The sequence below is a fragment of the Lactuca sativa genome, chromosome 7, assembly GCF_002870075.4.
Source record: "Lactuca sativa cultivar Salinas chromosome 7, Lsat_Salinas_v11, whole genome shotgun sequence".
Lineage (NCBI taxonomy): Eukaryota > Viridiplantae > Streptophyta > Magnoliopsida > Asterales > Asteraceae > Lactuca > Lactuca sativa.
The window spans coordinates 72,407,070-72,433,925 of NC_056629.2; the positions used below are offsets into that span (position 1 = coordinate 72,407,070).

The 26,856-nt window shown below is 36.9% G+C and overlaps 1 protein-coding gene across 3 annotated transcripts; it reads right to left on the reverse strand.

The window, feature by feature from the left end:
- Positions 1-14,125: 14,125 nt before the first annotated feature.
- On the reverse strand, positions 14,126-17,510 carry LOC111881647 (uncharacterized). Of its 3 annotated transcripts, none has more exons than XM_023878049.2 (6): positions 17,340-17,510; positions 16,165-16,906; positions 16,002-16,059; positions 15,828-15,911; positions 15,609-15,750; positions 14,126-14,641 (listed from the first exon to the last, which is right to left on the reverse strand). In XM_023878049.2, exons 2-6 carry the CDS (start codon positions 16,616-16,618, stop codon positions 14,291-14,293), a joined length of 1,089 nt encoding a protein of 362 aa, XP_023733817.1. In that variant the 5' UTR covers positions 16,619-16,906; positions 17,340-17,510; the 3' UTR covers positions 14,126-14,290. The 3 variants fall into 3 exon arrangements, with proteins under 3 accessions (XP_023733817.1, XP_023733816.1, XP_023733818.1); XM_023878048.2 differs by having other exon boundaries at positions 16,165-16,910; XM_023878050.2 differs by having other exon boundaries at positions 16,165-16,956.
- Between the last annotated feature and the right edge of the window lie 9,346 nt (positions 17,511-26,856).

A 26,856-nucleotide genomic window follows, 5' to 3' on the forward strand; every position in this document is an offset into this window, starting at 1 on the left:
CTTAGGCCATCCTAGTATCTCTTCCAAAAATTGTCATCAACATCCAGCTTCTTCTCCACTTTTATCAAGTGCTATGAACTCAAATTCCATGGTGGATCTAGCTATAACTCTTTGTTTTGAATATTTCCATGATATAGCTCCACCTCCAAGTGTAAAAAAAAACCCGATGGTTGACTTGGAATCTTTTATGTCAGATATCCAATTTGCATCACTATACCCTTCTATTACCTCATAATATCTTGTATAGTGCAAACCAAAATTGCGAGTATATCTTAAGTATTGTAATACTCTTCCAATGTTCATCACTCAGATTACTAGTATATCTACTTAGTCTGCTTATTGCAAAATAAAAGCTAGGCCTGGTACAACTCATAAGGTACATCCGACTACCAATAATTCTTGCATATTCGACTTGTGAAAATCCTTCACCTCTATGTTTACTTAGATGGTGACCTATAACAATTGGTGTTTCTGTCACCATAGTTGAACTTATCAATAATTTTGTCCACATAATGGGTTTGAATTAGAGTAAGTCTATTTGCAGTACTTGTGATTTTCACACCAAGGATGATATTTACCAAACCTATATCTTTCATGTTGAATCTTGCATTTAGCATTTTCTTTGTTGACTGAACCATTTTATCTTTTCTACCAACAATAAGCATATCATCAGCATAAAGGCACAAGATAACGTAGCCGTCACTTGTGTTTTTAACATAAACACACTTGTCACAATCGTTAATCGTCAACTCGTGCCCTTTTACTTCAACAGGGCTCAGTTTTTCTTCATGAGAGGATTTATTGTGCTCGACTATTTTTGGATCACTTGCTAGCCTTAGCAAGACATGGAAACACATTCTCAAAGAATGATGCGTTTCTTGACTCCATCGTTGTGCATTTTGTGAATTTATGGTATATTTGAGTCATGCACAAGAAACCAATAAACGCTACTGTTTTGTGCATGTCCAATAAATATGCAGTCAATAGTCTTGGGTCCTATCTTAACCACTTTGGGTGCAGGTACCATGACCTTCACAAGAAACCCCCACACTCGAAAGTATTTGTAGGATGGTTTTATACCCGACCTTAAATCATATGGTGTTTTATCCGAGTTCTTTTGTGGCACCTCATTTAAAAGGTAGTTAGCTGACAATACAGCTTCCCACAGATTGAGGGTGGCAGCCCATAACTTAGCAACATGATATTCCTTTAAGGTACGGTTTTTCCTTTTTGTGATGTCATTTTGTTGTTGTGAATAAGGTGTTGTAAGCTTATGTATTATACCATAATTTTCACAAAATTCCTCAAATGGTGATACATATTCACCTCCATGATCACAAAATTCCTCAAATGGTGATACATATTCACCTCCATGATCACTTCTTAGTACTTTAATTTTCTTGTTGAGTTGATTCTCAACTTCATTTTTATACACTTTAAACTTCTCTATAGCCCCATCTTTACTTTTAAGTAAATAGTAGTAGCATAATTTAATGCAATCATCAATAAAAGTGATAAAGTACTTATTTCCACCCTTAGGTGAATTTGATTTCATGTCACACACATATGTGTGAATTAATCCAAGTGGTTCAGTTACTCTTTGAATGGACTTGAAAGATTGTCGTGTTAATTTCGATTCAACATAAGTGCTGCATTTGTATTTTGAGTTAATGTGAAAGTGTGGTATGTGTTCAAGCTTAATTAAACGTCGAAGGGTATCAAAATTAACATGTCCTAATCTAGCATGCCAAATATTTGAAGACTCAAGCAAGTAAGTAGAAGAGTTATTCATTTCATTATCATTTTTATTTGGCTTAAGATCCATTACACATAGTTTGAACATACCCATATCAGCATACCACTTACCTACATAAACACCATTTTTAGTTAACACAAATTTATCTGACCCCAAGCGAAAACAATTATTGTTCAACAACCAACCCGACACAAGATTCTTACGAATGTCGGGTACATACAACACTTCATTCAGCGTCCGCTCTCTTTCCAATGTCGTCTTCAACACAATCTTCCCAACACCTTGGATATCAAAATTTGTCGAGTTTCCCATGAACAACTTATCACCATTGTCCATAACCTTGAAGTTTCTGAACCATTCTCTATTCGAGAAAACATGATGGGTTGCTCTTGTATAAACCCACCACTCCCTTGGCTTAGACTCCACAAGGTTAACTTCAGAGATAACCACTGCAAGATTGATGTCAGATATATCTTTGTTTATCTTCTCCATAATGTTTACCTCCTTTTATTTTCCTCGCTTTGGAAGCTTGAAATTTGCATCCCGGTGACTAGGTCGGTCATAATTATGGCAGATTCCTTGAAAGTTCCACATTTGGCTCCCAAGTTTCCACTCTTGCCTTTCTTTTGGAATTTACCCTTTTCCAAAAAAATTCTTCCCAAAACTTTGACTATGCTCCACCACATTATCTTTTTCATAGGTAGGGTTATAGGTACTCTTTTGAGCTACCTTATTGCCCTCTTCAAGTCGAAGACGAGCAAATAAGTCCTTAATGGACATCTCCTTTTTCTTATGTTTCAAGTAATTATTGAAATCAAACCAAATAGGGGTAGCTTCTAAATCATGGAAGCAACATAAAAATGCTCATTAAACCCCATACCCTTGGCATTAATGTCATATACGAGGACTTGTAGTTCTTGGACGTAGGACATAACAGTTTTCCCATCTACCATTTTATAGTCTTGAAACCGGAAAACCACAAACTTCTTGGTCCTAACATCTTCAGTTTTGTACTTTTTGTCCAACGAGTCTCATAGTTCTTTGTCCATTTTTTTTACACAATATACATTATATAATGAGTTAACAATACCATTAGGATCATAGTTCCTACACAAGAAATCATAATGTTTCTAAACTTCAATAACACTTAGAGATTGCACATTTTCTTCTCCTTGGGCATCCTTGGAGCCATTTTAGTTAAGAATCTAGCAAGATTCAATGTGGTAAGCTAGAAGAGCATCCTTAGTTGCCACATCTTAAAGTGTAGTCCAAAAAACTTTTCTGGTTCCTCTGAATGATTGACCGACATGGTCATCATTGGAGCTCCTTGAGCATTAGGTGTACCATTAGGATTTAGTTGTTGGGAGCTTTCAACAGTCATGCTACACATATAAACCATTGGTTTTAGTTAAACCAAAATAAAACAGTTAAAGATTAGTACACAATCACAACAAGTAAATGAGTGTCTTTTCACAAAAACAGATTATGAAAACTGTTAAACACTTGGTTCTAAAATCTATTTTAGAAAAGAATTTCTGAAAACAAAAGCCAAACAGGAATGGTATTACTAGAAATTGAAACAAACAGAAAACATATGTTGTTTTAGAAAATTGTTCCGTACACGGGTGGAGGAGGCACACAAATCTAGATTGTCTATCCATCCTGGGGAGACGAAGATGTATAGAGATCTCCGTCCTGATTACTAGTGGCACTGCATGAAGCGGGATGTAGCCTGGTATGTCGAGAGGTGCTTGACCTGTAGGAAGGTCAAGGTCGAACACTAGAGACCTCACGGCTAGACGCAACTGTTAGATATTCCTGTATGGAAATGAGAGGATATTACCATGGACTTCATTATGAAGTTACCTCGAACAGCGCATGAAGTTGACTCGATATGGGTCATCGTGGATCGGTTGACCAAGAGCGCCCATTTCATACCGATTTAGGAGAGTATTTCGGTCGAGAAGCTGGCAGACATCTACATCAGAGAGGTAGTAGCTCGACACGGGGTGCCAGTTTCTTTGATTTCTGACATGGATGTGCAGTTCACTTCCAAATTCTGGAAGAAATTTCACGACGAGTTGGGTACTCGTCTGGACTTCAGCACAGCTTTTCACCCGCAGACGGATGGTCAGAGCGAGCAGACCATCCAGATCTTGGAATAAATGCTGCAGGCGTGTGTTATAGACTTTGGTGGTAGTTAGGATACCTACCTTCCCTTGGAAGAGTTTTCTTACAATAATAGTTACCATGCCAGCATTGACCGTCCTCCCTTCGAGATGCTTTACGGGAGGAAGTGTAGGACCCCAATATGTTGGGGCGAGGTTGGTCAAAGGCTCATGGGGAGTACCGAGGTGGTACTCAAGACGACGAAGAAGATCCAGTGGGTATGGAGTAGACTCCAGACAGATCGGAGTCGGAAGAAGAGCTATGCTGACCGATGTCGATCGGACTTAGAGTTCCAGGTCAGGGATATGGTCCTTCTGAAGATGTCACCGTGGAAAGGTGTCATCCACTTTAGAAAATGGAGCAATCTGGGCCCCAGGTATATCAGACCTTTCAGGGTGGTAGCCCGAGTGGGCAAGGTAGCATACCGGTTGGACCTTTCAGAAGAGCTTAGACAGATCCACAACACTTTTCATGTTTCGCATCTGTGGAAGTGCATAGTCGATGATTCCGCGGTGGTTCCTTTGGAGGAAATATAGGTGGATGACAGTCTGAACTACATCGAGAGACCAGTAGACATTCTCAACAAGAAGACGAAGGATATTAGGAACAAGAGGGTAGAGTTGGTGAAGGTGTAGTGGCAGCACCACAAGGGCTCGGAATGGACGTGTGAGCCAGAGGACGAGTTGAGGGTGCATTACCCCGAGCTATTCCCAACAACAGCAGACTTCGAGGACGAAGTCTAAATCAAGTGGGGTAGAATTGTAGCATCCGGACTCTGAGGTATTAAAAACATTATTTTTTTGCATTTAGAAGAGGCTCACGACGAGAGCCAAAGTATTCACATCGTGAGAAGGACCATTGACCGTTTGACCCGTGTTCTCGAACCTCGTGACGTGAGGCATAAGATCTCATGACGTGAGTCAGTTCTGATGGTTCCACACCCAAAAAATCGAGCATAAAACATAATGAGGAGGCTCGGGTCGCCCATCCTCAGCCTCTTTCACTCCCAAGTCATTGAAAAACCCTAGATTTGACCCTCTTGAGCCCTTGAGCCATTGTTGTTGATATTGGTGTGTTATTGGTGTTTTGATTTCCTTGAAGAAGAAGAAGAAGAAGAATAAGCACTTGTGGTGGTTCCCTTTGGCGATATAAACCCCTCCTTGTGGATTTTCTGAGCTTGTAAGCTTCTGTAAGTCATAAAGATCCTATCTTTTTGAGTTAAGCTTGCTAGATCTAGGTTATGGTTGCCTTCTTTGTGTGGGATCTTGGGTTACCATGCATGAAGTCCATAAAGTTGGAAACTTTATGGACCATTGAGTCATTTGCGGTATTAGAACCCTTGGATCTGGATTTTGGTGCAAGTTTTGGACTCAAAGTTTGAATCTTGATGTTTACACCCATCTTTTGACCTAACTAGTGTTTAAATCATGCATGGGATATGCATGACTGAAAAGATATGATTTTTATGGTCCTTTAGGCTAGATATTGTAACGCCCGGGTTTCAGGGCTAAGCATATTTGTCAATGTAATAGTCTAGGTCAACTATTGTAACTCTTTTTGAAGTAATAAACATGAAATATTTGAGTATTATGTGAATTATGTGTGTTTATGTGTTTATTGTTTAATTATAAATGTATAATTAATAAAGAATAAAAATAAGCGTCAAAATTAAAGTGTGAGATAAGCCCGATATCTTTACATAAAGTTGTAGTGGTCGAAACAAGGATTCCGGGGATATAAGGAATGCCGAAATCTGAGTTATAACGAAGAAGTTATGACCCGTCGAAGTTTCACGACGGAACCGGCGCGACACCGGGAAGCGTAAATAGTGAACTTACGATAGAGAGACTTTTAGCCTTAGAAATCTAAATGAAAGTCGTAGAATATGTTAAACTGAGAGTGTCCATAAAAAGAACGCCCAAATCTGACTTCGTATGAAGAAGTTATGAGATTTTAAACAGACCAATCCTGTCCCGGCCTGTTAAAAATATAACTTTAAAAATAAAGTCAAAATTAGCCGACGGATTCTAAACGAAAGTTGTAGAGTACGTCTCCACCTACACGTGGATATAAAGAACGTCAAAAACGGAGTTCGTATGAACGAGTTACAAATTATAATAGCATATTTACGTATTAAAATAAAGTATAAATCATGTATACGTACACATATATATACATATGTATATATCATTAGAAAGGTATCGACGATGCGGTCATTATAAGACTAATGTTGAGTTCTTTCGACATTAGTTTAGTACAAATATCATTAAATCCATTTAAAATAGTATTATAGGGGGGTGTTTAGTTGTTTATATAACTAAAAGGTCATTAAGTAATTATGGAGGGTAGTTTTTGAAAATTCAATTAGTATAAATAAGAGCCTTGGGCTCTCATATTTCTTGCACCATTCTCTTGATTCAAGAGTCTTTCTCTCCTCATCCCCCGAGCATTTCGGTCCCTCGTGATTCGACTTCTCTTTCTGTAGTTTAGTATAGTAAGGTGAGCGCTGAAGCGCTGCACGAATCTTTCTTAGAAAGATTCAGCGACGAAGTTCTGCCCTTGCAGAGCCCGACTCCTAGCTAAAACCCCTTTGTAAGTAAGTTATGCTTACCTTATTTTAATATAGCTTATATTTAAAATTAGTATTGTTATTATGAACTTATAATGAATATTTGAGCTATTATTATAACTTATATAAGTGTCGTTATAATATTTTTTTAACTACTCGCGGTACGGGGAATCTGGTTTAAAGGGCCGTGTAGGGTTGTTGGATTTCAGAAGTGCTATATGCCAAAATGGTCCTGCCCTCTGGTGTTTTATGTCTGGCCCCTGTCTGTACATAGTGGTTGGAAAATATTGTTTAACGCTTATATAATAATAATAATAACAATAATAATAATAATAATAATAATAATAATAATAATAATAATACTAAGACTAATAGTTGGTCACGGTAGATTTTAGACTAAAATTTAGCGATAATAATGCTAGGTTTCGTTGAAGGAAAATAGAATCGTTAGAAGCAAGCGCTGCCCGATTTTGGAATCATCACTTTAACAAGTGAGTGCATAGTTACTTTCAGCTTACACATAGATATGAAGTATTTTATATAAATTACGTGCTATGTGTGCATATTATCTGAATACTTGCTATCTATGCCGGATGAACATTGTTATACATGTTTTCAATGATTTAAACTGTATATGTATTTTATATCTACGAAAATGTTGGGGTAAAACATGGGTATATGTAATAGGTGATGTGTGATAAAATGATGAGAGGTCTCGATGTTGGTGTTGTTGATTCTGTCATCCAGCGGAGTATGGATGACGACCACGTACTCTTCTAGACAGTCCGTTGGAACACTAGTAGGCTCGCAACCTGTAAGTGTTTGTGAACGATGTGTTCACCGGTGTACTCCATCCCCCACATGGTTGCCTTTAGGACATTTATTGCTGAGGAATCCCCTTAGCAGTAGTGTCCGTCCCGATAATGATCCTTAGGCTAGGTCCCTTATGATAGGTGTTTAGGGACGTAAAGTGAGGATAACGGGAACGGGTAATCGAGTTGTTGTTGATTGATGAAATTAATAAACTTATTTATTGTGGGTTGAAAACCCTATGTGCTCACCAGGCTCCCAAGCCTGACCCACTCAGTTTTATGTATTACAGGTAGTGGCGCTTGAGCATAGATATGATGTTTGGACGAGGGATTACGGATATAGGCCTGTAGATATGAAATAATGTAGTAAGGCTTATATTGTACTGTTTATGCTTTTGATCTGTACGAACATGACATCCCAAGTCTTTTAATGAAATACATTTCTATGGAAATGCTTTTGATAAATCTTTATCATATTTTGTTTTGGGACAAATTCTGCAACACTTTTATTTAAAATGTTACTCTGATTTTTAAACAAAACATAAACAAAATCGGTCTTTTCTGGCCGTGATTTTGGGGGATGTCACAGATATGGTATTCTGGAAAGTCCCAATGCACATCTTAAAGGATCAAGGACTTAATGCTCACAGAATAGTTCTCACGACATGAGCATGGCGACTGCCCTGATCTGAAACCCTGAGGCGAGTGAACTGAGTTGACTCGATGTGTCAACCCAAGTCGAGTTGACTCTCACGAAGTGAGCCAAGGAAGGTCACGACGAGAGGATAAAATGATAATAAAGTTGACCATTGACCCGAGGCGTCGACTTTTGACCTAAGTTGACTTCTTGTCAATTATTGAGAGGGAGGGTACGTTTAAGGGTTTCGTTGCATGATTTATTGGATGTTGGGTAGTCCGGTGCACCTGATAGCGTGAGCAGCAGTATTTGACTGTCGATTGTGAGGTGAGTTACCTTCTTGTACGAATGGGTCGAAGGCACCAATGTCGGTCCACTAGTAGGTGTTTATAGTAGAGATGATTGTCTTTGTGATAATTGTCTGGTATGCCACTATCTGTTATGATCTATGTGCTTATTGCTATGTTATTTATGTGGTAGTGGTAGGGGTGATGTAGACCCTGTAACCGGTCGAAAGAGACTAAAGGGATAGGCCAGCACCCAGATATTCTAGGCAGTATGTGATTTATGTTGGATTAAGTATCTAAGCCCATAACTATAATTGGTATGTACTTGATTTAATTGTAGCATGGTCCTTTTGGGTTGCCTTCACCAAAGCAACTGAACATGATGAGTTTTGGAGTAAGAGGTTAATTAATGGTTTATTAATATATTATAAGAATAATATATTAATTGGTAATCATATTATTTAATTAGTATTGATCATAAATTAATTTGGAATTAATTTAGTGATTAAAAGACCTGATTGAAAGAATAGGGACCGATTATGTCAATCGGTAATAGTTATAGTTTTAGGCTATTACACTCTATTGATGAGGAGTGGACGAAAATCTATGGCAAGCCCTATAGAGTTTTTGTCTAAGGCCTATCATATGGGGGTTTATGGATTTCTTAGGGCCTAAGCAAGGAATTAGGGTTTCCAATTGAAAACCCTAGCAACCTTAACTATAAAAGGGACCCCTAGCCTCAAGGAATTGATATACCTACCTTCTAAGAGAAACCCTAGCCGATTTCTATCTCCTTCTACCTCATTCTTTGCTTGTAGCGTTTGTGACTCCGTTAGAGGTGCAATGCTTAGGGCATTAGGTTTTCGAAGGTCAAGGAATTGAAGAAAGGATTAGTTGTTACTACTAGCTAACAAGAAAGGTATTCTTCTAAACCCTAATATGTATAGGTTTCGATTTTATATAGTAGATCTAGGGTTGTTGCTTTGGGAAATTAATTTGCATATATAACTTGAGAAAAAACTATATCCAAAGCAAATAGGGTTGCATGTGCACATATGAATGTAGATATGCTCAAAACCCATCAATTTATATGCTTATATGCTAGGATATTATGTGGTAGTGGTAGGGGTGAAATAGACCCCGTAACCGGTTGAAAGAGACCGAAGGGGTAGGCCAACACCCAGATATGCTAGGCAGTTACCGATTGAAAGAGATCGAAGGAGTAGGCCAACACCCTGATATGCTAGGCGGTTACTGGTTGAAAGAGACCGAAGGGGTAGGCCAGCACCGCAATATGTTTATTGTATGGTATGTGGTATGATATGGGAACTCACTAAACTTTGTGCTTACGGTTTTCAGTTTTGGTTTCAGGTACTTCTTCTTCGAAAGGAAAGGAGCTGGCATGATTGTAGCACATCACACCATGATTTCCGCACATGAGATCTTTGGGAGTTATACTCTGATGTTGTTTTGTTACGACGTGTTTGACTATTGATATATTGGTTTTGATATGAGTTGACACTATGAATGTTTTTAAACTATTGGTTTTATAATTCCTTAATTAAAAATAAAATTTTTGGTCTTAAATTTTAAGATGTTACATCTACTTAAGGAGGGATATGGAGGGAAGGTGAGTGATATCGAAGGACAATTGTGTTCCCGAGTTTAATTTACGGAAAGAAATGATTGGAGTCATATTTTCCTTCCAAATTGGGCAGATTCGGGAAGAAAGTAAGGGGAAGGAAAATCTTTTAGTTTTTATTTTCTTTTCCCTCATAACTCGGGAACACAGAAACTTAATTTTTTTTTTTCATTTCCTTTGAACTCGGGAACATAAAATAAGGAAAATTTTCCTTCACCTCCTCTTCTTTCTATCAATCTTTTCTTTCCCTTAATTTTATTGAATTTACAAAAAAAAAAAAAAAAAAAAAAAAAAAAAAAAAAAAAAAAAAACCCTCAAGAACAAGGCTTTAAGGACATAAGTTCTTCTGGGCACTTTTACATGTAAAAAACTTGTGTTTTTATCTTGGTTTACTTTTTCTATTGCGTCCTATAATTCGTTTGATAACGAGACATTCTCTTTCTATCTTTTTTTTATAATAAGACATAATCGTGAATAATCAATCTTTTTTTTTGGACGAAATTTGAAATTAAATAATAATAATTTAATATTATTTGGATGAATAAGAACTAAATTATAAATATTATTTTTCATATTTTTTGTTTTAATAGTGCTAACAATTTGAGATTCATTCACAATACTAATCATTGAATTGTTTGATTCCCAAGTCTAAAATACAACACTTTCATCAAACCCAAGAGATTTCAAGTACTTTTTGTTTTAATAGTACTATCAATTTGATATTCATTCACGATACTAATTATTGGATTATTTGTTTCTTTAGTATGAAATACAATATTTTCATCAAATCCAAAAGGTTTCAAATTCGAAACCTATCAAGTATTTTCACTTGTTAGGATGTTATCTATATATTAAAATACCAAGACAATAGGGACATAACACTTTCATGGAGCCCTCAATTAACTAGATCAAATATATAGGATATTAGAGCATCTTCATTCCCCTATCAATAAGAGCACATTTAATGGTATATTTATGTTATTACTCAAAGTTATTGTAACATCATCATTGTTTCATTAATTTTGGGTGTTGCTTATAAGACATCCCTTGAACATCCCATTAACCACTTTTTAAAAAGTCAACCTATAATTAACTACTTTTAATAAGTTTTTTTGGAAAATAATGCAATTTCAACCAATAAAAATATTTTAAAATTAAATTAGGGTGTCCATATGGTAAAATGAGATGTCTTTTTAAGCAACCCTTTAGTTTTAACCTTTAATAAATGACTTATCTAGAATAGTTAACTTCTTCTAATCATTTTTTTTTATATAAATTTAACTAATTTCTTATTTATACAAAATGTTCTACAATAACTCCCTCGTTTACTTAGTCGATTTTAAACACAAATAATATACATAAAACTCAGAAAAAATCGTTAGGCTATAGTTCTAAAAATAAAAGGAACACTGAAAATGTTACGTAATTGTCATTAAATTTATACTTTAAAAATGAAATGTCATTTTATATAGGAGAAATAATTATTTAATAAAAATAATAAATATATAATGAGTAAAATAAAATATAATTAAATGAGCAATGTTTAGACGTACAAAATTTAAAAGTATATTAATCATATATATTCACTGTTCAATAACAAAAAGCAAAAAATTGATGTCCTCAAATGGCATGGTAATAAAGGGTCAAGCAAATATAACTATAAAAAACATACATTGCAATGCTCTAATGCATAAATTCTTTTGTTTTATCGCATCCCACTAATTTTATTAAAATTATATATATATATATATATATATATATATATATATATATATATATATATATATATATATATATATATATATATACCGTATGAAGACCCCATATAACTTAAATCATCTCAAATCATCTATAACTTCTAATTCGAAATTAACTATTCAAGTCATCTTGGTCATCTTTGTTAAATACTGTAGGAAGACCCCATATAATTTGTTAATTTTAAGCATATAAAATTAGAACACTTCACAATAATATTAAATAAAAACCATGTATTACCATATATGATGTTAAAACAGTATACTAGAGAGTTATTTTTTTTAAATAAAAAAATTTTAAAACCATGTATTACCATATATGATGTTAAAACAATATATTAGAGAGTTATTTTTTTTAAATAAAAAAATTTTACGATAAAAAGATCATATGTTCATTACAAATTTAAGATTAAAATGATATAAATAATTAGTCAAAAAATAATAGGTTAACTAAATAAATAAAATATCATTGTTTTGTTTTTGGTTTAGTTATTTGCTCATCTTTCTTAATAAAATCTGTCGTTCTGAAAAACATAATAAAATGAAACGTTGTTAACTAAATGGGGTTATTCGTGGCAAATATGAAACTAAAAAAAAACATTGAGTGGAATCTAACATTTTTATAACATCGATCCAAAAAAGTCACTCTAAAAAAAATAAAAATAAAAAATCTTTAATATTTAACTCAAAAACATCCTTATAATATAAGAACAACTTTTTAGTAAATCTAAGAGTGATGAAAATGAAATTATTAAAGTGTTCGATTCAAAATTAAAAGTTTAACAAAACTCTATTTGTTTTATCTACAATATTCATTAATAATCTTTAATGATTACAATCTCTACATAAATAGTTATAAATTATGATCTTTTTACAACAAAACCAAATGATTATTTTTTTCAAACTTACAATAAAACTATTTTATGTTTGTATTACTTATAAACAAACCCAATTATATAATTATATAAAATTATATACACTGTTATGATTCTGTTTCCAAATAGACTGCTACCAAACTAATTAAGACATTTTTGTCTCCGGTTCTATAACTTTTTTTTATCTTCCAAACCCGGTTCCAACCGGACACAAAACCATAGAAAATACAAATTACAATCATTGATTGAGTCGACTGATTTTCAAAATGGGCCAAACTTCACTATTCACTAAAGAACAAAAGCTTAGCTTGCTATGGAAACTCTCATTTAAGACCATGTCTCATATCTACTTAACATCATTCAACAATAAGACAAACTTCAATACCATAATGTACAATATTTTAATGCATAAACTGTTAGATCACCCAATGATGAATCAACATTAAATGCTTGTGTTTATCTACTGATTTATAGTTTTTTCGTTCTAAATCCATATATCCTTTTTTTCATCAATTTGTATTCTTTATCACCTTATTTGATATTACACACATATAACTTTATGAAGATCACTTTGCTATATTTTATCTATTCTTATATGTTTATATGAGTTGTTTGCATGATCATGAATAATTTATATGGATGTATGCATATATTATAAAGCAACTTTTGAAAAAGTCCATGTCCCATACTCCCATTTAGTCTTTAATTTGGTGTCAACATGGGGTCCCTAAGTTTTAGATTTTATCCAAATCCAGTCCTTTTAATAGAAAACATGACCAAAAAGTGAAAAATTATATTATACTACATATTAAAACAAATTGGCTTAGAAATAGTAAAGTTTCTTTCTTTCGCCACAAAGTTTCCTATTTTAGTGTTTGGTCACCAAGGGCTTAGGAATAATATAGTTTTGTGTTTCACACTTTTGCCACAAGAGTTTTTTAGTTTAGATTTTGGCCACAAGAGTTTTCTATTTAAGATTTTAGTCACATGACTTTTCTATGTTGACATTTTTTGTCCCTAGACTTTCATATGTTAGCACTTACCACCCCTACTTTGTACAATGACACTTTTCATCCCTCTATATTGTAAAATATTACTTTCATCCCCTCAAATTTAGATAACAACAATTTCCACCCCTTACCTTTTGTATATTGGCAGATTTACAAGTTTCACCCCTAGAATTTCATTTGTCCACAAGTCCCCCCACCCCCACCCCCAACCTAGAATTTCGTTTGTCCCTAAACTTTTGTGTGTTAGCACTTTCCACCCCTACTTTGTACAATGACATTTTTCATCCCTCTATGCTGTAAAATATCACTTTCATCCCCTCAAATTTAGATAAAAACAATTTCCACAATTTCCGCCCCTTACCTTTCGTATATTGGCAGATTTACAAGTTTCACACCTAAAATTTCGTTTGTCCACAAGTCCCCACACCCCCAACCTAGAATTTCGTTTGTCCCTAAACTTTTGTATGTTAGCACTTTCCGCCCCTATTTTGTACAATGACACTTTTCATCCCTCTACATGTAAAATATGACTTTCATCCCCTCAAATTCAGATAACAACAATTTCCACCCCTTACCTTTCGTAAATTAGAAAGAATTAGAAATTAGAAAAAATATGACCAAAAAGTGAGAAATTAGAAAGAATTAGAAATTGAAAAACACGTTTACTTCCTAATCTTTCCCACTATACAAACTCGATTACCATAATCAACATTCAACTCGGTTTCAATAACCATAATTAACCATCTCAAATATATCTTAAGTACACATCACCACCCTCACTAGAAACTCAACTCCTCAATTCCATTCCGTATGCACGATTCCATTCCATCATCCGTAGTTTTCCGATCATCTTCTTCAACTTTAATCAATCCAACAACTTCCTCCAAGCATTCCTGAAAGCGGAAGCAACTACAAAGATGATCATTAGTTATCCCCGCCACCTGCATGAAGGAATAGATCACCGTGGGCCCCACACACCGGAATCCCCTCCTTATCAAATCTTTACTTATCACATCCGCTTTCGGTGTTTTCACCGGAATTTGTCGAGGGTATCGGAATCTACTAATGATAGGTTTGTAGTTCACAAAGCTCCAAATGTATTTGTCAAATGACCCGAATTCATCTATCACCTGACAATTAACAAAACCTGCAAAAAGTTAGGGTTTGCTTGATACCCTTTATGAAAAAGTACAACTTTGAATGCATATTGTACAAATCAAAGAGATGATTATGTAACAAGAAATATACCTATCAACTCATCTAGTTTCTAGGTGGGATCTTAGGTACAACAAGTTAGGATTTTATTGATACCCTTTATGAAAAAAGTACAACTTTGACTGCATAAGGTACAATCCATAATGATGGTTGTACAACTTTGACTACATAAAGTACAAATCACAAACATGGTTGTTGATATTGAGGCATGTTGGTATAATGGCATAATCTTTCCTAACAAGTTTCAAAAGGGTATTTACGTCTTTTGCATAAAAGATTAACCTTTATCACATTTTGGAGGATATAATATAAAAATTGTGATTTAGTTTTTTTTTATGAAGAAAGATTAAAAAGATTGCCAGCGTAACAAATTGAATTTGATTGGAAGGATTAGGTTTGCATGAATGAAGGTGACACTTGAAGAAAGATTAAAAAAAAGAGAAAAATTGGGTCAACTTTATACAGAAAATTCATAAACAAATAATACAAGTTGAAGAAACCCTAGGACCACCATTAATTTACAATTGCACCTACTCTACCAGATCTTAATCATTTCATTCAAATATGTCATGTCATGAATATAAAAGTGTTGGCAATAAGTGAACAATAGGCCCATTTAGATCTTGATTCTTGAGACATGTACAACTTTTAATGCATCATGTACAATCCCCTTGAAGCAGAACCGATGTGATTCCGAGGGCAAATTTGTCAAAAGTCATTCTTTCTATATTAAGTCACAAAGTAACTAGCTAACCACATTAAGGGAATATCTTTTTTTTCTTTACCATTAAGTGTTGTTGTATGCATAAAGACTGTTTCTTTTTTGGAATGTGAGTAAATGACCATTTTACCCTTCATAGCTACAAGAGTTGGAGGATCTACCTTGGATATTTGGCGAGCATTTTCGACTATGGCCCGCAGTTTAAGCTCTGAAAGTAGAGAGCTTGCAGCACTCCCGGGTCCCACAAGCTTCTTTTCGTTTAATTTTCCAACAACCAGAGGATCAAAATCCACAAAAACTTCCCTGCATTTGATTGATTACAATTTCATGAGACAAAAGAGTAAGGGCAAAAATGTCAATAATGATAACTAACAGAGTACCTGAAAAGATGACGTTTATTCAAAATGGAAGGCCATGTAAGCTCTGATAAAGCCCCAGAAAGCACAAGAAGCTCAAACAGTTTTCTACATTTGAAGAAAAAAAATATATAAATATATGAAATTATAAACTTTTAGAAGTAACATATCAATATTCAAGATCAATTGTACACATACTTGTCATCATGCACAGGAACTCCCCATTCTTCATCATGGAAAATGGTGTAAGATTGATCTAGTTTAAGAGATGCAAAACAATCAGCATATAGTTCAAAATTACATAATTTTCAACAAAATCAAAAGAAAAAAGACAGAATCAATAGCAAATGAGTATAATTACCTGAACTTGATGTTACCCAAGAACACCTTTTCTTGGGTTGTAAATCATGGGGTGAAGTTTCTGAAGCACTATCAACAACAAGAGTTTTTGGTTTTAAACCCAATTGTCTCCTCCCTCTAACATTGCTATTTGTTCTATAAATCCTACCAGTAGATGCTCGACTTTGAAATGAATCAGTGGATGCATCTGAAGAACATGAAGCATTGAGTGAAACCTGTCTGCGTAATATTGAAGGAACACCTGTGGAGCTAAAAGGAGGTGATGATGCTGCAATTCCTCGACTCTTTGCCCCTATAGACCCCTCTTCTGGGGACATTTCGGTCTTTTTTGATGTCTTTGATATGGGTTTTCGTGTGGTTAAAGGACCCAGAGATTTGTTTCCAGTAAGCCCTAGGATTGATCTGGATTCTGACTCGGTTACATTCATAGACCTGACTCTTGGAGCTCCAGACATCAAATGTGAAACAAATCTTATTTACCAGATTTACCCTTCAATAGAAAGTTCCCAGTTCTGATTTCTGAGATCTTAACAGATCATGATCCTTGGAAATAATCAAAGTAAACTCTGAATGCACAGTTACCAAAACCAAGATTGAATCTTTGACCCTTCAAATCTCACACAAGCAAAACATCGAACACCTTGTGGGCATTAAAATTTATTCGGCATTCAGTACAAGGAGGTCTATCAGTGTATCACCACTTCACTGAAACTAAAATCCTTCAATTCGCCTCCACATACAGCCTGCCTTTTCAAATTATCAGATTTAGGAACAACGTATAAAGATAAAATGCCTGGTCAAACATAAAACATAGTCACCATTTTGACCAAATCAAGAAAGTTCATAACTTTCTTCAGACATCATCATAATTTATACACGCGCCATGGGTATTAATTAATAGAAATCCACATCGGGGAACTTAAGTTTTGTAAATATCTACAGCTGTAAGGGAAGTGCTTCGAATCGGGAATCATTTGAATAATTAGCCTCGAAAAAAGATAAATTCTATGACACACTTCCAATGAGAGCGAAATATGAACGGGAAGTCTGTACTTTTGCTTATAATTTTCTCAAATCATTTAGGTAAAGCTGACATATTTTGTCTCTTTTTTCTTGTTGCAAACAGATATACAAAGAAATACAGAAATGAGGCTTCGGATCCAATGTAAATGTTACCTGTCTCATGTTGCGGAAATGAAAGATGTCTTCCTTCTGAGAAGGGGAATGTGAGTGATTCTCTCTCTACAGGAGTCCTTTTTAGAGAGAGAAAGATCGAGTAGCAAAATGATGAGTGAGAGCCAGAGCCAAAGGAAATCAAGAGAGAGAGAGAGATTGCACTTTTGCTGCCGATAGTTTCTTTCTTCGTTTTATTCTTTTTCTTTGAGCATTTTGAGTCCCTTTAATTTGAATTCAGCCAAAAAAGGTCCTTAGACTTTTATTGTATTTATTGCAATTTTTGTTTAGATCTTGCTTTTATATCTTTTTCGTTATTCAAAATCTCATAAGTTGAATTAACAAAAAGAACTTACATTTTTTTGTCACTTTCCCAATTCGTTCATCCACGTATACGCAACCTTGTTTATAATTCAGCTATATAATAAAAGATTTGGCCCACCATACATGAGCATAATAGTAGAGGTTTGAAATTTCAAACTTCATGTTCATGATTCAAACTGTTTAGAAATTTTACGATTGATCTTTCATGTTGTGGGTTTTGAAGCGGGTTCGACGTGGGTCGGGTTAGATGGTACCGTTTATTATTTATTATTTTGAGTTTTTTACAAGATGACCTTAATCATATAATTTATTATAAATTTTGAAAAGTTTGTTTATGTTTGTTATTGTATATATTTTCCACCTTGTAACACATGAATTTTAAGTAGATTTGTATATATTTATGTCAAATATATATTTTTCGATATGTACTCTAGATAGACCAATGTACTCTTTAAAATTTAAAGAAGTTCAATGAAAAAATTATTCACACAAAAATAAGCATTTAACATGTTATCAAGCAACTTTCAAGTTAGAAAAAACACAGATAATCAAAATATCTCTTTGATTAATAGGAAAATAGCTCAAAACCTATGTTGTGTTTTTGTGTACAAACCATATCTCGGTATCTATACATATATATACTCCTAAACTACCAACTTGTAGAATAACATTACAATTAGGAAACATGACCAACTTGCCATATTTATTGATTGCTTGGTCTCCAAGGTCCTACGTGACTTAGGATTCCAACAATCACCCCCGAATCTCTAAGTCATTCTAGAGAATTCTTCGACCCCGATCAAGCTCCGCATTTTCTTGAACTTGGTTCGAGCTAATGGTTTCGTAAGAATATCCGCCCTTTGTTCTTCACCGGGAATGTATTCCACCTCCACTTGTTCCCTTTCGACACAATTACGAATGAAGTGAAACCTCGTGTGAATGTGTTTACTCCTTCCATGAAAAACGGGATTCTTAGTTAGTTCGATAGCCGACTTGTTATCAACTCTAAGAATAACTTTCTCTTGTGCTTTGTTCATGATTTCCCCAAGCAAATCTTGAAGCCATATTGCTTGACATGCACTCGTTGTGGCTGCCATGAACTCAGCCTCGCAAGATGATAAAGCAACGGTATCTTGCTTTTGTGAACACCATGTAATTGGTGATGACCCATAGTAGAAAATGTGACCGGTTGTGCTTCTTCCGTCATCCGGGTCAACATTGTGACTACTATCACTATAACCAATAAGCCGCTTTTGTCCCATTCTCTCGTACTTGATTCCGTATCCCGTTGTTCCTCGTAAGTACCTTAGAATGTGTTTGATTGCACCACCATGTGATTCTCTTGGATTTTGCATATATCGGCTAACAACTCCAACCGCATATGCCATATCGGGTCTTATTTGCAAGAGGTATCTAAGACATCCTACCACCTTTCGATATTGTGTTGGGTTGATTTCGGGTTCTTCTTCGGCCTTCGACAATTTATTTCCCGGTTCCATCAGTATGTGGGTCGGATTGCAATCATGTAAACCGGCTTCTTTTAAAATGCGTTGAGCATATGCTTCTTGGTTTATAGTAATCCCCGATTCTTCTTGCTTAACTTCAATGCCAAGGTAATAAGTTAGTCTTCCAAGATCCGACATCTCAAAGTTCTTGGACATCTCTAATTTGAAGCTCTTGATCATGCTCAAATTTGTACATGTGACAAATAAGTCATCAACATAAATTGCTAAAATTAGCAAGTTAGATTCTTCACATTTCCGGTACACCGATGGTTCTTTCATGCACTTTTGAAATTTCATATTCTTCAAAATCCCATCAAGCTTCGTGTTCCATGCTCGAGGTGCTTGTCTTAGACCATATAGTGCTTTTGTAAGGCGATATACTTTATGCTCGTTGCCTTTCTTTATATAGCCTTCCGGTTGTGACACATAAACAGTTTCTTTTAATTCTCCATGTAAGAATGCTGTTTTTACATCTAAGTGGTGAAGCTCCCACCCATGAGTAGCTGCTAAGGCTATAAGAAATCGAATAGTTTCAATTCGAGCTATCGGGGCAAACACTTCCTGAAAATCAATACCGGGTTGTTGCACGTAACCTTTAGCAACCAACCTTGTCTTGTATTTATTAATGGTGCCATCTGCATTTTTCTTTAATTTGAACACCCACTTGAGTCCAATTGGCTTTACCCCCATAGGTTTGTTCACAAGAGTCCAAGTATTATTTTTGTTTATCGACTTGATTTCCACATCCATGGCCTTGACCCATTCTGGTTCTTTCTTCGCTTCTTCAACCGATACCGGCTCGTCATTGGCTGTTAGAAGAAATTCTTCGAGGTTGTCAAGATCAAGCTCATAATTTTGAAATCGTCTTAGAGGTACTCTTGCTCTCGAGGGTTTTTGACTTGTAGCTCCTTGTTGAACATTATTATTTACCGGACTTGATTGTTGATTATCTTGTACTTCCCCTTCATCTCCAATCTCATGATCCGATTGAATTGGATCATTATTTTCATGGTTTCCTTGGTTGGTGCTCGCATCATTTCTTGGATAGTCCCATGGTATTACGAATGAGCCCGGTTCTTCATTGTTGGTTCCTGCTTCTTTAATCCAATCCCACCCTTTGGTTTCATCAAAAATAACATCTCTACTCACGATTATTTTTTGTGTTACCGGGTTAAATAACCGGTAAGCTTTCGTACCCGGTTCGAAACCAACATGGACTAGTGGTCTTGATCTTGCATCCAACTTCTTTTGATTAACCGGTTCAACTTTTGCATGTGCTAGACACCCAAATATACGAACATTCTCTAAATTCGGTTTTCTTTTATACAACTTTTCGTATGGAGTTGTATCACCAAGGACTCTCGTATAAACACGATTGATTAGATTTGTTGAGTGATTTACCGCTTCTCCCCATAAGTAGTTTGGAACATGCATTGCCTTCATTATACTTCGTGTCATGTCCATAAGAGTTCGGTTTCTTCGTTCCCCAATTCCGTTTTGTTGTGGAGAGTATGGGGCGGTGAGATGACGTTTGACTCCGTTTTGTTCACAAAAAGAATTAAACTCGAGAGAGGTAAATTCACCTCCTCGATCACTTCTAAACACTTTCAAAGGCTTTCCAATTTCATTTTCCACCAAAACTTTGAATTTTTTGAAGTGTGTAAACGCCTCACTCTTTTCTTTTATGAGATAAATCCACATAAATCGTGAAAAATCATCAATTAGTGTAAAAATGTACCTATTTTGACCTTTGGTTGCCGGCGTGATCGGACCGCATAAATCACCGTGAACAAGCTCCAATGGTTGTTTCGCTTTGTATGTCGTCATGGTTGGGAAGGATTTTCTTGTTTGCTTGCCGACTAAGCACGATTCACATAATTGATTCTCATGATCAAATTGAGGTAACCCTTTGACTAAACCCTTCTTGGACATCGTTTTCATTGACTCGAAATTGATGTGCCCAAGTCTTGCATGCCATCGCCATACATCTTCACTTAGTCTCGAATGAAGGCAAATAAGGACTCCAATTTGTAATTTTATTTTATAAAGACGGTTTGGTGATCTTTGTACTTTCATTAATAAACAATTATCGGCATCGTGCATGGTTAAAAAATTGTCTTTCATTCGAATATCACACCCGGCTTCAGTTGCTTGTCCGAGACTTATAATGTTGTTCTTGAGATCCGTTATGTAGTAAATCTCCGTCATCAGCCTTTGTTGTCCTTTCTTACCTTGGAAAAGTATAGCACCTTTTCCCTTGATTTTTACACATGAATTATCTCCAAATTTAACCCTCCCGGTTATGCCTTCGTCAAGCTCGAAGAAAAATGACCGGTTCCCCGTCATGTGATTGCTCGCCCCGTTGTCTAAATACCACACATCGTTGTCTTGTGATTCGTATCGAGACGGTATCACCTTCTCTTCATTTAAAAACACAGTCTCGTGTAGAAATACAGCCGCATCGGCATCGTCAAACTCATTAAAATTACTCTCTTGTAATTTTTTAATTCGTTCCGGACATTGAGACGCAAAGTGACCCGGCTTATCGCACCGGTAACAAATAACTTTTGAACGATCCTTCTTATTCTTAATTTTTTGGTTTGGGTCATTAGTGTTATTGGGTTTATTTGAATTTGGGCTCGCATTATTGGACCGTTTGGTTTTGTATTGGTTTGACCCGTTTCCTTTTGACCCATTTGATCCGTTTGTCTGATAGTGCCCAGTAGATCCACTCGATCCCTTCCAGTTTCCCTTTGATCCACTTTGAGATCCAGTCGCCTTCTTCGCAAACATCACCTTCGATTGTTCTCCATCACTTACCTCATCCTCCCTAATTCTCTCTTCGTAAGCTTTGAGCCTTCCAACGACATCTTCAAATCCCACCGTCTTTAGGTCTAATACTTGTTCAAGAGAGGCAACAATTTGGATGAACTTTGATCGGGGAAGAGTTTTCAGAAATTTCTTTACCAACTTGGATTCATCAATGGTTTCTTCGAGGGCTGCTGATTTCGAGGCGATACTGGACAATTTTCCGGCGTATTCATCAATTGACTCCGATTCCGACATCTTTGAGTCGATCGAACTCGGCGGTTAGGGTTTGCAGGCGAGCTTCCTTTACACGGTCGGCCCCAACATGACGAGCCTTAATTGTATCCCATAAAGTTTTTGCCGAATCCACATCTCCGATCTGCATAATCAAGGATTCAGGGACTGCTTGATACAACAATCCGATTGCCAGGTAGTTCTTCTCTTCATTCTCTTCTGTTCCAGGGTCAATCACACTCCAAGCCTTATGAATTCTTAAAACTACCTTCATCCTCAGTGACCAGACCATGTAATTCGTGGAATTCAACATGGGACACTGAACAGAAGTTGATCCGGTTTCTTTCACAGTCACCGGTCCTCCGTCGCCCCCTGTATCAGCCATGTTAACCTTACTCGTCAACAGGTAAGAATTGATCTCAAGGCTCTGATACCAAATCAAGTTAGAAAAAACACAGATAATCAAAATATCTCTTTGATTAATAGGAAAATAGCTCAAAACCTATGTTGTGTTTTTGTGTACAAACCATATCTCGGTATCTATACATATATATACTCCTAAACTACCAACTTGTAGAATAAGATTACAATTAGGAAACATGACCAACTTGCCATATTTATTGATTGCTTGGTCTCCAAGGTCCTACGTGACTTAGGATTCCAACAAACTTCACACGTCATCTCGTTTCTTCACTTAGTTTCCGTTGCTCTCCTCCCATCTCTATTCCTAAGGCCTAAAATTAAATAGTGTACCCTTGCTACCATGGTTTCTTTATCTCATAACCGTGGCAAGTGTTCAATCATTAACTACAATATCGATCGACAAACGATTTGGAATTAGAAACATCAATGCTTTCATCCCTCACTTTTGATCTTTACGAACTCAATTATGACTCGTGATGTGAATTATTTAAGACTCTGTTCATTGGATTTAGTGTACTTAGCCACAATTATGACATAACCTCATGTAAGGAGTAAGCTTGATTCCATCATCAAGTTATAGATTTAGGACCTTATCTCCAAATCACTCTGTCAAATGTTTCTAAAGAAAAAAACACATTACTCGGGCAATCTAACAATCCTCTAAGACCTTTTTCGATAAAATAAGAAGTAGGTGACATCTAACTCGACAACAAACTATGCGACATCACACGTGCGGAACTCTCCATCATATATTGTTGTAAATGATGTGATATCATCTAAGGGTTTTTGGGTCTTAGTGTCGAATCTGGATTGTAGATATGGAGTGGTGCTATTAGCGAGTCCCCGATTAGATCTTGATCTGCCATCATAGAACAAACTCGTTAGAACCACCACAGGGACTGTGCCCCAAGAGTCGGCTCTGACGATCAAGTAGGATTAAATAAATATATGAGATGAGATGGTTTCTCTTTGAAGTAGAGAACCATCTTGGTAAGGAAGGGGGGTATATGAACATAGTTAAGGTTGATGTATTAAGGTTCAAGAACCTCCTCATGAAGGAGATGATGTTGTATTTATAAGGCTATGTCAAGGTCAATTAGGTAAGGCATTGGGTGAGATCAATTAGGTAAGACATTGGGCGAGCCAAATTTAAGTCGTTTATCCAAGGGGTTGGCGAGGCTGCCAAGCATGTCAAGCAATAACTAGGTTGTGCTGCCAAGTTGCTGGTGGGATGGGGCTGTCAAGAAGTATTGGCACGTTGGAGTTATGTAAGTCATGCCAATGGACCTAACATCATCAATAAACATAGTAAAAGTATGATTGGTCTCCATGAAAATCTTGATGCTACCATCCCTAAAATGAAATTTGTCATCTATATGATCAATGATTGTCGGACAAGTATGAACATATTCATAACATTACATGACATCGCTCACATCTTCCATCTTTTATGTAAGCTCGATATATGATTTATCTCAATGAACACCATTTTCTAGACCTCAACAACATCAAGTGTCCTACCCTTGACCATTCCTCTTTGTTAACGGTTTAAGACATTATGAATCTTACCATATGATTAAACTAACAACAACGGAATTAGGTGTAACACCCAGGATTTTGAAAGCCAAGAAAGTGAAGGAAACCCTAAATTTAAGAGGGACTCGACGAGTCAAAGGAAGGACTCGGCGAGTCGGAGCGGGATCCGGGTCGATAAGAAAGTGACCAACTCGACGAGTCGGCCAAGTGGACTCGGCGAGTCTAGTCTGTGCGAGGAAAACCCTAAATCCGGGGCTTGGAGCCTATATAAGCATCTTAATCTTCTTCCTAGGGATCCTTTACAGCCTCTTGCACCCAGAACGCCGCACCTTAAGCCCCCATTGTGTTCATTCAAGCTTCTAGCCATTTTGAGTGGGTTTAAGGAAGAAGAAGGAGTGGGAATCCTTGAAGCATCAGGGAGTGGCTTTGGATCTGAAGTTTGGGAAGCATTTCAGAGCATTGGAAGGTATCAATTCGTTTCTCTCCTCCATATTTTTCCTTGGTTATGAGTTTTGGGGCTTTTAAGCCATGTTTAAGACCAATCTTGAGCTTGAGGTCCAGATCTGAGGTTGCTACCTCAGATCCATGTTTATTTTGGTATGTAATCCCATAAAGTATCAGCCATTGGGTGGAAATTGGAGTCTCTTGGTCCTAAACCTTAGCTATGGGTGTATTTTGCCTAGATCTCACTCTCTACACGTAAAGGTTGCAACTTTACGTGGGAAATAGGCTTGGGGAGGGTAGATCTATAGTTTGGAGCTCATGCATGACTCGGAAGTCCTCTGCATGTAAGTGGATCTTAATGGACTCGGCGAGTCCTTCGAGTGGACTCGGCGAGTAGCTTGAAGATGAGGAGGAACTCGACGAGTAGGATGAACAGCTCGTCGAGTCGGTTGAAGTTAGACATGGACTCGGCGAGTTGGATGAACAACTCGACGAGTTGGTTGAAGATTGTCTTGGACTCGGCGAGTCTGTTCTTGGACTCGGCGAGTCAGATCGCGAAACCCTAAACCCTTTGAGTTGAGACTCGAATCAGTGAGTCGGGTGGTGACTCAGCGAGTTGGACAGGACAGGTCATGGAACTAGTTGGACTCGGCGAGTCATGGACTGACTCGGCGAGTCGAGTCGCGAATAAGAAGGACCCTGAGCTTATGAACTCGGCAAGTCTTTAGGAAGACTCGGTGAGTAGGGTTGACCTGGAAGGTTGACTTTGACCAGAGTTGACTTAGTTGATGGCAGACTAAGTGTTATATGTATATTGATAGCTCGGAGAGCTAGAGGAGCAGCGGTTCAGGGGATTGTCGAGTAGCAGCCAGAGGTTTATTAGCAGGGCTCAGCAGTTCAGGTGAGTTTCCTTCCAGTAGGAATGGGTCTAAGGCCACAATGCCGGCCCGTTTAGCTAACAGTAGTTTTCGGATGTTGATATGATATAGTAGTTAGTATGTTTGATGCCTTCGTGGCTCAGACAGGATTTATGTGTTATGTGTTCCGGGCTACAGCCCGAAGTAGTATGCAGTATACGTGTGTTCATGCTAATTGATATGTTTATGTTATGTTCTGTTCAGTTAGCCCGGACTTCGGTCCGATGCAGGGGGCAAGGCCCCAGTTAGCCCGGACTTCGGTCCGATGCAGGGGACAAGGTCCCAGTTAGTCCGGACTTCGGTCCGATGCAGGGGACAAGGTCCCAGTCAGTTAGTCCGGACTTCGATCCGATGCAGGGGACAAGGTCCCAGTCAGTTAGTCCGGACTTCGGTCCGATGCAGGGGGTAAGGCCCCAGTTAGCCCGGACTTCGGTCCGATGCAGGGGGCAAGGCCCCAGTTAGCCCGGACTTTGGTCCGATGCAGGGGACAAGGTCCCAGTCAGTTAGTCCGGACTTCGGTCCGATGCAGGGGGCAAGGCCCCAGTTAGCCCGGACTTCGGTCCGATGCAGGGGACAAGGTCCCAGTCAGTTTCCGGACTTCGGTCTGATGCAGTGGGCAAGGCCCAATATGTGCTTTATATGTTTTTGTGTGGTATGTGGTAGATTGGGGGAGCTCACTAAGCTTCGTGCTTACGGTTTTCAGTTTTGGTTTCAGGTACTCGGTTTGCAAAAGAAGAGCTCAGGAAGATTGCAGAGCACACACCATAGTCAGTTAGCCTGGGAATGTTTGACTCTGATAATGATATTATGTTTTGAATTTAATACTCAAAAGTTATGTTTGACTTATGATACGTTGTTATAAATCTATTTTTAGTAATGTTTAAAAGAAATTTTTAGTCATGATTTTTGGGTCGTTACAAGTTGGTATCAGAGCCTTGGTTTGAGGGATTCGGGCGCACTCCTGAGTGTGTCTGAACTCAAACTAAGGAAGTGGTATATAGTTTTCAAAAGAAAAATCGTAATTACAAAAGAATTTTGAGAAAAGAAAACAATTTTAGAAAAAGCTAAAAGAGTTTTAAAAAGAGAAAAAGGTGTGGTGCATGCAATCAGCCGAGCTCAAGTAAGTACTCCCAATTTACCCATACAAGTTATGTTATTATTTTCAATATCAGTTTCAGTATCAGTTTCAGTTCAGTTTCAGTTCCAGCTTCAGTAGAACAGCATGCTAGAATAGGACTAAGGATCTAGGATGATGCCTTATGTGCCTGCTTTATGTGTTCCAGCTTGATGAGAATTGCATGCTAGTAATGAGTAGACAGCAGTAGGATA